At 41.1% G+C, this 12,169-nt stretch overlaps 3 protein-coding genes across 3 annotated transcripts; all 3 read right to left on the bottom strand.

Annotated features, from left to right (window-relative positions):
• Positions 1-1,659: 1,659 nt before the first annotated feature.
• LOC311488547 (claudin-10-like) lies at positions 1,660-2,925 on the bottom strand (the record flags this gene model as incomplete). The annotated part of the gene is made up of 5 exons (XM_084545316.1): positions 2,606-2,925; positions 2,331-2,492; positions 2,168-2,249; positions 1,952-2,059; positions 1,660-1,852 (listed from the first exon to the last, which is right to left on the bottom strand). The coding sequence occupies exons 1-5, from the start codon at positions 2,835-2,837 to the stop codon at positions 1,660-1,662; spliced, it is 777 nt and encodes a 258-aa protein (XP_084401442.1). The 5' UTR covers positions 2,838-2,925.
• A 642-nt stretch (positions 2,926-3,567) lies between these two features.
• On the bottom strand, positions 3,568-5,371 carry LOC311487837 (claudin-10-like; the record flags this gene model as incomplete). The annotated part of the gene is made up of 5 exons (XM_084544231.1): positions 3,568-3,754; positions 3,845-3,952; positions 4,056-4,143; positions 4,239-4,400; positions 5,140-5,371. 5 exons carry the CDS (start codon positions 5,369-5,371, stop codon positions 3,568-3,570), a joined length of 777 nt encoding a protein of 258 aa, XP_084400357.1.
• A 1,317-nt stretch (positions 5,372-6,688) lies between these two features.
• LOC311487737 (claudin-10-like) lies at positions 6,689-11,686 on the bottom strand. The gene is made up of 6 exons (XM_084544100.1): positions 11,389-11,686; positions 8,457-8,627; positions 7,627-7,788; positions 7,469-7,550; positions 7,287-7,391; positions 6,689-7,167 (listed from the first exon to the last, which is right to left on the bottom strand). Exons 1-6 carry the CDS (start codon positions 11,600-11,602, stop codon positions 7,011-7,013), a joined length of 891 nt encoding a protein of 296 aa, XP_084400226.1. The 5' UTR covers positions 11,603-11,686; the 3' UTR covers positions 6,689-7,010.
• Between the last annotated feature and the right edge of the window lie 483 nt (positions 11,687-12,169).

The raw sequence follows: 12,169 nt of genomic DNA, 5'->3' as shown, positions 1-12,169 counted from the left end.
TTTCAGTCAAGTTATGGGAAAATATGGCATATCAAAAAATGATCTTTTTTGTTATTTTCAGGTCTGAGATTTTATTATAAAAGATGCATCTCTGCTTTCTGATATGAATGTCACACACAAAAAAATATATTGGACCAACTACTTGCTGGGTCATTCTGGCCCAGCGAAATTAGTTGTTTATTTAATTCTACGCCATGAATTGGTTTTATTTATTTATTATCTTAACTGAAATGTGGGCTAAATTCTACGTCACTGTTTTCATGATACTTCATAGTAAATATGTAAAAGCTACTTACCACAGTTACCACAGTTACTTTGATATATTGGTCTATGACAAAAGCATCCAAATTTTGCAAGCCATGTCTGAAATAAACAGCCCACTACTGAGAAAAAAAAAAGTTCATTTTTCAAAAACACAAAAGCAGGTAAAAATGAAACTTAAGCACCTAATAGCCAAAGCAAAAATACAGTAATCTAATAATAATGCCATTGTCCCATCAGGTTAAAATCAACCAGCACTGCTTTCATTATAACATACTGATATGCATTGTTTTTAACTAGGTTTCAATAAACTATAATGCTCAGACATTTTAACAGTTCCTTTATTAGTTTTTCTTTTGCTAGCTACACCTATAATTTTGAGTATTACAGTAATGTAGTTAAACCTTCTATAGGCTGCGATCATTTTCAGTCCAGTGTGACTTAAGTAAGAGCAAATGTGTCTACAGACATTGTGTTTCACCGTATTTTTCCTTAAATGCACAACTGTGTCCCCAGCGGCTGGGTAGGCAAGTGATCAGTGGGGGGAGGTGATGTGTCAGCTGTCAGTAGGTCTGACCCAGGGCCTTGACCCAGCAGCTGGGTTACTGAAATGGAAAGAACCCAGAAAAATGACCGCTAAAGACACAACTCAGGGTTTTGGTTGAAAAAAAAATAACCCAGAATTATTTAATAAGCTGAACATGAAGAGAAAGTTTAGCAGCATCCTGAATGGAAGAAGCCTCCTTGGTCAAACTAACTTTAGAGATAGGTCTCAAAGACAAGAACAGGCTGTAAAGTTTCAGTACACAAAGTTACTGGCTTCCAGGTAGCTGGACTCATTTTCTGACGGCATAAAACGTTGATATTCTTAAGGATTGATATCACATTTTCATCTCAAATGAGCTCGTGAGTTAATTTCCATCTCATGGAACATTTGAACACTATGTTTTGCACAATCTACGTGGTAGCATTTAAAACGACTGTACGTTCAGGTAACATTGCTGCACAATTACCGCTGTAGACAGTTAAGAAATCTAATTTGATGGACAAATCATAGACATTGTTATTATCATGTCATAATTAAAGCGTAATGTATTTTAATTTCTATACCACGAAGAGAAATAAATCCACATAAGTCTGCACATACATTGGAAAAAAGGCATGTTAAGGACGTTTCAACGTGTCACTCAACTCTCAGAAGTAGTTTGAAGTAGAATTTTTGTGAATTGCACTTTGCCTATTTGCTCCATGATATTGTTACATTGATAAGCGCTGCAGCACATGCCACAACAAGTCAGAAAGTCTTTGTAAAGACAGATTTAAAACTCCAGTATGGACTTGATTATGATAAAAATGCTCAAACACAGAAAACAACTCTTTTCCAGCTCTGAAGATGAGTCACACGTATCCTTTACTGGCTGTCGTCTTGGTGGTGCTGGTGATGGCAGAGATGCTGCTGGCTTGGCTGCCACTGGAGGCCCTCGATTTTCCGCTCCCGCTGATCTCTGTGCGAGCCAAAGACGCAACGCTCCGCTGTGTTGGAACAACCGTGTAGGCATCGGGGAACCGGCGGGGATAGCGCTTCTTTGAGCTGTGAGGATTTTCAAATCGAGACAGTTATTTTTTTTTTCTGTCGTTGGCCGCCGGTTAAATCACTGAAAAAGTCAACGATACAGCTGCAGCATTTTACCTTGAGTGGCAGCCCTCCCTCCCTGCAAAGATACTGTAAATAAGGCCTCCAACCACCAGTAAGGTGGAGCCTCCCCAGCCGATAAAGACACCAACGCCTATTTCAAACCTGCCAACAAATAGAAGAATAATTCATCAAAGTGCAGTTCTTTGTTCACAGAATAATGAGATAAACATTTATGCGTTTAAAAAAAAAACACACGTTCACTGTACGTACTTCTGAGCTCTGAAGTTAGGGTCTTGAAATTCTGCTCTGATTTTGTTTCCATAATAGGAGAAAGCAACCATAGCACACATGCCTGAAAGAACACACGCGTATACATATATTTAAAGATTAATCGTAATGCAATTTGGATTTTTTTTTTCAAACAAATCCTTACCTCCTATAAGGTAGTTCATCCCTCCAGCAAAAGTCACTCTCGCATTAGCAATCTCAGACCCCCCAATCTTAGTGCACTTCATTCCCACTAAGACCAGAATCGATCCAAAGAAAGAAAGGATGATAGCGATGATGATGAGAGCCCGGCACATGTGAATGTCCCCTGTCCAAAAGCAGTAAAACACAAAAGAATCACTAAAAGATATAGGTAAAGGAATTAATTCACTGGGTTTTAACCGTTATAGCATGCCCTGTACCGATATGAATGTAACTTACAGTTCAGTGCAAGCATTGATGGAATTCCCTTGCAGTCAGAGACTCCCGTTGAATCAGATATACAATCTTTCCACAGGTTGGAGAAGTAGTTTGACGTCGTCAGGACTATGCTGTCGACTTCAGACCAGGTCCAGATCTCTGTTGGCATCGTGGAACAGACGAGGATCCATCCAGACACGCAGACCACAAAGCAGCCGATCTCCATGTACATCACCACAGTCCTGTAACCCATGATTGCCTCGGGGGCCCGCCGCAAATACACAAGAGGACAAATCTGAGCTCCTAAATGCGAAGGGAGTGTGCCCAACGCTGTCCGCTCTGAACTCCGTCCTCAGGTGCTGCATACAGGTGGAAAAACCAAACTTCGACACGAGGACAAAGCAGGTTTGTGTACATCATCACATGTTTTGCCTCGGGCTGCGTTTCCTGTGTTTTGTAAAGTTCACTCTGGTTGTTTGTTGTCGGTGGAGGCGCCACGAGCCAGAGTGGATTCAGTTTTGTGTACTATTTACACAGGGTGCTGAAGTCAGGTGTGATGTGGCACTCACACTTTACACAATTATGATATCGACAAAAGTAAGACCTATGTATTTGTGTTTAAAGATGTGTACTGGTACTACAGTCTCTGGATTCACTGAAGTGCTGACAAATACACAATTCACATTGAAAGGTAAAAAGTTTTTCTTTTAATTATTTATGAATTTACAAGTCATTATCATAGATATTCCAGCGACACATGCTTCGGTTAAATCACGCAACATACATGTATTAGGAGTAAACACAAGACAAAGTGTAACATGTTGTACAAAAGAAAAAAACAAAAACATGACAAAGGCAACAAAAAAACAAAAATTTTCTTCCATTTTCATTACATCTACTGTGTGAGCTATGCTGATTGTTCAGATTATGATACATTATTTCCGGCTGTGTTAAAATATTACAAAGAAAAGAGGTTTGAGGTTCTACACAAACGCGTCTCTTTCTGAGATCTTTGTCGGCGTTGTCTGGGAGAGCTTTGAGATCTTGGAGCTGCTGGATCGTCCTGAAAAATAAGAGCCGTACACCCTGGAGGGTCTGTAGTATCCGGTGTAAAGGGTTCTGGAGGCGGGGGCCCTGTACGTGCCTCCTCCATAGACTTCCACCACTTTACTGTAAGGCCAAAACATTGACAGTGTTAGTTTTGCAGCGTGACCTCAACAAAACAAAGATAAAAAGGGTAAAGATGATTGATTTAAATACCTTTCAGGCCACACTACTCGGAAGACTGTCACAGCATAAAGCAGAGCTCCCAACATGATGAGAAAGCTTCCCACCAATCCTAGAAATATGGGAGGGCCTAAGTCATACCTGGAGCAAAAGAAAAAAAAATCATTAACGAGTGTAAATACAGTAAACAGAAATGGTTTGTTCTGGATTTTACAGTGAAATTCAATAATTAATCTAACTGTACCGTAAGACTCCTGGCCCCACATTCTGATCAAAGGCTGTTCTGGCAATCCTGTTGATGTATAAGCAGTAGGCAGAAATATCTGACACACCTGTGTGCAGAGGTTTCGTTGAAACCGAGATATAAATGAGGGCAAAACATTTCTGTCATTTACAGACACAAACACGGCTCGGGTTCTGAACTCACCACCAGCGAAGTGAAACACCGCTCCGCTAAAGAGCAGCTTGTCCTTGGTTCTGTCGGCTCCACCGATGTAAGTGCACTCCATCCCGACAAAGGCAAGCACTACGCCGAAGAATCCGAGGGTCAGCCCGCACATCAGCAGGCCCCTCACCCCCTGGACGTAACCTGGAAGAGACAGAAGGAGTTCAGGAGTGAGAAATTGAGAAATGAGTCAACAAAAAAATTTAATTTTCCAGAACATTGTTGAATTTATTTCTATTTACAACCAAATCAGTCGTATTAAACAGCCAGGCACTGAATCTTTGCAATGTTTTTATCCAGCAGTATTGTAATTTTTGCTGCTTGGATGACAACATAATAGATGCACTGCTTTAAATATAGTGACGAGGTTGAATAACTGAAGGTTTCCTTGAATACCAGGGTACATACTCCATATTTATCTAACAACGTAAGATAAATGACAGCCTTCTGGTTGAGACACAATAATAAGGTGATGTTAAAGTGTGTCTGCTTTCAGTGCACTGGCCACAGTAGCAGCAAGTGGCAATAACTGGGTAATGTTAAATGCTAAAACAAATTAATAAAGTCAGCTGACTGATGTAGTTGTTATTTACATAGAAACATAAATCCAAAAGTTAGCAACCACAAGCTAATGGTCACACCAGGCCAAGTGAAGCCATTGCTGCAAAAGCCTTGAGAACACTGAAACAAGCAGCATGTGAGTTTTACAGCTTGTACATTAAACTTGTTAATTTCCAAGGCAAAAAGGACTGTCACTCAGATTAAGCAGAGGTCTGACTAAACAGAAACAGAAATGCAAACCTTTCTTCCAGGCTGAAAGACTAACTGAAGTACTATTAGTATTGTTTAAAGCGTGTTATATTCTGAGGCGTGTACGACGTACGAGTGACAGCCCAGAGCACTGGGAAGTCCCTGCAGTTGGTGACAGCGGTGGAATCGGTGAAACAGTCCTTCCACAGGTTGGACCAGTACCAGGCCACCCTGATGATGAAGGAGCCTCCTTGTCCTCCTAGCTGGGTGATCCTCCAATAGTCCATCGCCATGGTGCACAGCACAAACAGCCATCCCAGCGACGAGATCAAGAAGCCGAATATTTGGATCAGGCGTTTCCTCATTGCCAGGATTCGAGAAGTCTGGCTAATGTAGCGTCAGCCGAGTTCAAGATTCACTCTTCAGCTCAACCTCTACTTAGTGGTGACCAGAGTGACAGTGTGTCTGTGCCGGCAGTGTTGATCAGGGATGTGTACCATTGTGTGAGGTGTTTACTGTAAACTCTCTGCAGTGTGCCTCCCGCTTTGGACATGTCGCACTGCTTCTCGCTACTTTCTCAGGTTGCTGCCTCTCTTATATAACACATTCAGTATGTATTTAGTGTAACGAAGTTTTGTGAAAAGAAGGGGATCAATATGTGGAAAACAAATAAGAAGGGCCAGAATCCAAGGCGAACACAGACAGGAACGTCTCTTTTTATTTTTTTTCTCAACTATGAGAACTTATTATTACTTATTATTATTACACCCTATTGACCTTTTATTATCAGAATAAAAGGTCAATAATGTGCAAAGGACAACTTTCACTTGTCTTCTTAAAGGAACATAGTACAAATTGTAAAAATGCTGCCCTCTGCTGATCTGCTGGACCACTGACAGGTGGAGTAAATAACATTGACCATCTTGTGACAACTCAGTGTTCTGCTGGGAAACTTTTGGACCAGGGATTCATGTGGATGTTACTTTGACATGTACCACCCACCGAGACCAGACCAGGTACCCCCACCCGATAGCAATGACACCCCTTTAATGGCAACACAAAAACAGTTTAGGAACAACTCAAAAAAACATGAAAAACAGCACAAGGTGTTGACCTGGCCTCCAAATTCACTAGATTCCAAACTGATCAAGTATCTGTGGGATGATCCACAGAGGCCCCTCCCCTCAACCCACAGGACCCAAAGCCCCCCCCCCCCCCCCACTAACAACATCCTGTTGCCAGACACCACAGGACACCCTCAGAAGGCCCATGTCCATTCTCTAAACTGTTTTGGAGGCACAAGGGAGACCTACACAATATTAGGAAGGTGTTCATAATGTTACGCCTGATCGGTGCACCATCATCGCCTGATAAAACAAGAAAACACCAAACAGGATCTGCTCCAGCTTCACTTTATTCATCTACAGTGTTTATTACAGTTTTAACTCCGTCAACATTGTTAAACCAAGGCTGCTCGTCACCTACTACACATTTTTTTTTTTTCCTTCTTCAAGTTTGCACATTACAAAAGTAGTTAATGGTTATGTCATGTTAAACAACATAAAACGGGTGTCTGACACAGTTTTAAATATTGTCATAACAGATTAACAACATGCTCCGGTTACATACAGTTAAACATACAACCGACAAAACCAACGTCCTACAAAATATAACATGCTCTATTGTATGTGTGTATGGCGACAAAAAAATAGAAAACAATGCAAACATATGATTAGAAGAGAGCATTTTTGAAGATTCAATGCAGAGTAATTAAATCAGAAATTGTCTGCCCATACAAGTTCAGAGAGTAAACCACACCAGAAATATTTAAATTCGTACTCCAGGAAGAGACATGTAAATATTATGGTCTAATTCCTGTCGAGCTACAAACCAATATTAGCAAATGCTGCAGTTGTTAGACAGAAATCCCCTCACTATACAGCTCTGTGTATCTTTTAAGACTCACCAGTGGCTTTGACTAATAGCGTTTCATGTTCACATCCCTCACACATACACATTCTTATCAAAGTGCTGAATCCTGGAGGAGTTGCTGTAGTCTGGAGGTGGCCTCTGGTTCACAGACTTCGCCTGGCCTCTCGGGTGGGAGGAGATATGAGACTGTGAGGCAGCACCTTTGTAGATATAGTTTACCTGATTGCTGCTGCAAGGAGAAAGAACACAGGTTCATCTTTGTTGGTCCAACACATATGTGAATCAGCAGAAGTGATTCACTCAGAGGGTTGGCCTTTAAAATGGCCTGCATGTGTTACTCACGCTAACCTTTTGGTTAAAGAATCCGCAATTGAGCAGCAGAGCATGCTGCCTCCCAGAATACAAAGAATAGAACCAGCCCAGCCGATAAAGAGAGCAGCTCCCAGCTCGTACCTAGAGACAAATAACAATACTTAAAGATAGTGTGTTTAAATTCAGGTTTAGGTACATAAAAAAAAAAAGTTCCTCACTTTTGTGCCACAAACATTGGGTCAAAAAACTCTGATGTTATCCGGTGTGCATACAGGGAGCATGATGAAAGTGAGCAGAGGCCTGAGGAAAAACAAGAATGAAGCAATTAATTAAACCAGTAAAATGTTTTTCATGCAGATTGCTCATCCATACTTACCACTAAGGATGAAATCTATGCCAGCAAAGCAGGCAATCCTGGCTTTGTTTTTGTCACTTCCTCCAATTTTGGTGCATTTCATTCCCACGAGGGCAAACACAGAACCGATGAATCCCAGACAGACGGCCGCTATCATCAATCCTCTGCAAGCTTGGATGTAACCTGCAAACATAAAACACAGGTTCATGCAAAGAGAGGCGTTTTCCTGTGTTTCTCTCCCCTTTCCCTCTGTTTCGCTTCTCATCTGCACACCGCAAGGTCAATGACTTACTGACCTTGTGGCCAATTTACACCAAAAAGCACGAAATACAATTTGTCACGAGAGACCGTAATTGCTTTTGGGCACTTCGTGGTAGAGTGGTGACTGCGCCGGTGTCGTGCCATTGAGATGTGATTTTTGAGGCAAATATTACCTTGGAAGTTAACCCCAGGAACTAGTCAGCCATGGCCAAAACCGCCCGAGGTTCCCAGTAAATCTCCTTTATAGCTTTCAAGCTCCGAGAGCTGAGGCTAAACATTGACTAAAGTTGGAGGTAAATGAGTTGTTTCTTGGAGACTTGCATTAGACTTAAAGATATTTATTAGTCTTAAGTAGCCATGAGCTTCCACTTGAATTTAAAAAGGAGCTGTGATTGAAATGCCTTGAGACACCAGGATAGTGAAGGTGAATCAATAGAAAAGTGGGTTAAAAGAACATTTACTTCCCTTTCACATGTTCATATACTAATAGACAGGGAATTGAACGCACACACACAGACACAAATCAAGCAAACAAGATTGAACAAGAGCTTCAAAGACAAATTCAGAGCACTTGACAAAAAGAGGCTGACCATCCAGAGCCAGCATCGAGGGAAAGTCCTTGCAGTTGGAGACCCCCGTTGAATCAGTGACACAGGTTTTCCACAGATTGGACCAGTAGGTAGCTGTGGTAATGACTGTCCCATCAAGTGAGGACACCTTCCAATAGTCCGTCGGCAAGGTGGAAGACACCAGCACCCACCCCGAGGTAGTTAAAACGAAGGCCAAAATCTCCTGAAACATGCCGCTCATACTGCAGGGAAGGACTCCTCCACGCTGGTAATTAAATCGGTGGCACCTGAAATTGATTAACGGTTCCCCGGCCGGTGCGGCTTTTTAAAAACGTAGCCAAGCTCTGCACAAGTAGGTTCAATGGATAGGCTGTGATTGATAGTTAATGTGTTGTGGACTGTTATATTCTGTAGGGAGGAGTTTGGGCAGCCGTGTATTATGGCGTTTTTCCAGCCCGTCACGTCATACACGTCACTGTGATGGGGACAGAGTGGACTGTAGGTCTTTATGTCACTGAAGACGTTTAAAATTAACGCTTAGCAAGTACACACACAGACTGTGTATGAGTAGCTGTGTGTGGGTGTTTTATATGGACTGTGATGGGTCCAGTGTTGAAATGATTTTGTAAATTAGTAAAAAGAAGGGCGGCCTTTTTAATTTATGAGTAAAAGCAGGATTTTGGCACTCATTCAAACATATGTGAGACTTTGTTGCTAAACTAACAATTTGTAATGTGGTATTTTCTGGGGGTATGGGCCTGCTATGAGTTAAAACTTGATCTGACAAATTTCACTAAACGTAGCCATGGCACTTTCATATTCATATTCCTGTTTAAATCCTTTCTGTGGAGTCCTGCCACAATACAGCCATTTGAGTATAAATGTCACCTTCTATCCGTCACCTTGTGCCGGCACCTATGATTAATACACAACAGAAGGGCTTCAACTTCCTCATGGGCTTAAAATAACAGCGTCCAGATGACTTATTAACAACCTGCTCTCGTCACTGACCGACCAGGAGAAGCCGACTTTCGGTCTAGGGAACTGTGTTTAGAGAAGGCTGAATAAAAACATGGTCAGGATGTAACTGTCAGAGGCAAAACAGAGGGAATTCACTCCCACTGACGAGTTAACTGAAGTTTATATTGTGAATTAGAGCCCCACCTGGTGGCCGCAAGCTGAAGGTACAGCTTACAAGAATTTGAAAAGCACTGACACCCAGCTGTTTGAATATTTAGGACAATAGTATGTGCAACAATTAACCCTTCTGTTGATTTTTTATGTACAAACAGACTGTGAAATATATAATATATGATCGCAGATAGAAACTGAAAATCTCAACGATGATGGGCTCCTCTGAGAACTGCCCGAGGATCTGAAAATGAACCTAAGTGATTCTGACAAAACAGGGAGAACGCTATAAAGTGTTATCAGAGTGCTCCCAGCTCTCAATTTCCAACATCCAAAATTTCATTAAAAAATAGTATTTTACAGAGATTTGAAAGACCAAGGCAACCTTCAGATTAACCTGCACGTCTGCTAGGTAATAAAAGAAAAGCAAAGCCACTGTATGAGCGGAAAGGATCTGCAAGGAGGTTTAGAGTAGCTGATACAAGGGTGGTTAAAGAATGCAAAGCAGCATATGGAGAGTATTTTGGAAATTACTATTGCAGACAGATTAAGTTACTGAAATCAAAATGACCAAAGGTGCAATATCAGTCCGTGGTTAAGACTCGCCTATTCCATGGCTTTTATTTATTTCCACAGTAGAACTAATCAAATACCAAAAAAAAAAAAAAAAAAAAAAACATGAAATAGAACATGTGGGATTCACCTCTTGCCTTGATGGAAGTTTTCCACACATATTTGCCAATGTGTTAGCTTAGTAGTAGTCTTCCTGAATTAGTAGCTTAGTCCAAACTTTGACTGATGATGTAAGTTTTGTGAAACTTACGACTACGATGGAACCAATACGGCCAATATGCCAAGCACGAGTGTGGAAATATGCTGCTGTAGGTCATGTGGCAGCCTGTGCTAAGGATACTGCATGAAATGGGGGAGGAATTGGTTCCATCAAAGTTTTGCATGCAACTGCCACGTTAACATCTGTTTCGCTGAGAAGATTGAAAGTGAGCTGTAAATTTAGAGAGAGCGATCAATTTTAAGCATAATTTACTGCATGTGTCTTTTATCCTCTCGTTGTAATTTAACACCTCATTGAGCTGTAGTGCTTTCAGCAAAAGGGAATTGTTATGGTATTATTACTGACAATAGTAACCATATTCTATCGGTATTGAAACACACTGCACACACGTCTAACGTGCTGTCTACCTGAACGCCATAGAAACGATCTCAGTTGGAGATTTCCAACAAAAGATTACACATTTGCCACAGTTAACACATCAGCCATAACCTATAACAATATAACCTGAAAAAATGACTGCTATCCAATTATAATTTTACTCATAAGTTAAATAGATAAAAGTAGATGCACACCAAGTAAGAGCGACAAAAAGCTTAAAGATATAACACTTGATAAGATGACCAATCGTGCACATTTTTAAAAGCAAAGAAAATCTTTTATTCTGAAAATGTGCTGTCGCGCGTCATGTCCTATAATATTCTTTGCATCAATTAAAATAGCTTATTTTGTAACAATTCGTTTCCAATAACCTCCAATTATTGGACCACCGTTGAACTAAATTTCCCTTGCAGAAGCTTGACTTTTGAAAGAAATTGAGCAACAACTCATTAGTGCTGAGACCAAGGTGATGCATTTGATTCCGTTGCAGTTAATATTACAGCATTTCATAAAGCACCTTACCTACCATCCCTTAAATTTTAAGTATATTTAATGTGTTACAAAGACAATTTAGTCAGTATTAAAATATAAATATGCATGCGCACCATGTAGACGAGTGACCTTTTAGAGATTCTGCGTGTGGCAGCTTACCTTCCAGCTGAAAGATAGTGTGATGTGGTCTGCAGTGCAGAGCTCCAATGGCATTTCCAGCACAGTTGTTCCACAGACCCTGGAGCACCCAGGTCGCTGTGATGACTGAGGATGCCCGGCTGGTGGCCCTCCATTCATTGGACACTGTGGCGCCGATCGTGGCCCCCAGCCCGGCCAGACCACTGACAAACGCCAGAATCTGCAAGCCTGACATTTGGCGGTTTAAGTTTACAGTCTTTTGGCAAATTGAAGAAATGAAAAGAAATAAAATGTCCTCGGGCAGGCGAATTACACTGTGGACATGTGTTTCACTGAGATGATTAACAGACGAGACATCTTGCCCCCGTATCTAGTGGCGAGGGATGGACACAGGGGTCTGAATGTGAACTAGTGAAGGAAGCATGAGCTGGCAGTTAGGTATTAGTTTCTGAAAGGGAGCAGGGGAAGTGCTCGTTTTGTGTGTTCACGTTTTAGTCCAAAAATAATGACAGGTATCACATTAACATAAAAATAATAAAGAAGTAATCAGTAATCCTAAAAACAGGAGACAATGTGACAAAGTCCAGTTACTGGTTCATCTATTTCTGAACGCAACTCAATGACTAATGATTGCCAGCTCATATGTGAACATGTATGTTGTTTTTCATGCTCCCTGATCTCTCCTCTGTGAAGCGAGGAGAGATATAGGAGTGTTTATCACACAGTTTTATCTACTGATCACCCTTTATCAGTTTTAATCCCCCATCTTTTTTCAAAGTTATGGTATATATGTGGAGTCATT

The sequence above is a fragment of the Chelon labrosus genome (assembly GCF_963514085.1).
Source record: "Chelon labrosus genome assembly, chromosome: 5".
Classification (NCBI taxonomy): Eukaryota; Metazoa; Chordata; class Actinopteri; order Mugiliformes; family Mugilidae; genus Chelon; species Chelon labrosus.
The sequence above is the reverse complement of the archived record's forward strand: the minus strand, read 5'-3'. Positions and strand labels throughout refer to the sequence as shown.

What these genes read in the sequence shown, in the direction of transcription:
- LOC311487737 (XM_084544100.1), bottom strand. Translation starts at nt 11,602, where the DNA reads ATGTCAGGCTTGCAGATTCTGGCGTTTGTCAGTGGTCTGGCCGGGCTG. An exon ending in CTCGATGCTGGCTCTGGATG is followed by an intron (nt 7,789 to 8,456) that starts GTCAGCCTCTTT and finishes TTATGTTTGCAG; the next exon opens with GTTACATCCAAGCTTGCAGA. An exon ending in CATAGATTTCATCCTTAGTG is followed by an intron (nt 7,551 to 7,626) that starts GTAAGTATGGAT and finishes GTTTTTCCTCAG; the next exon opens with GCCTCTGCTCACTTTCATCA.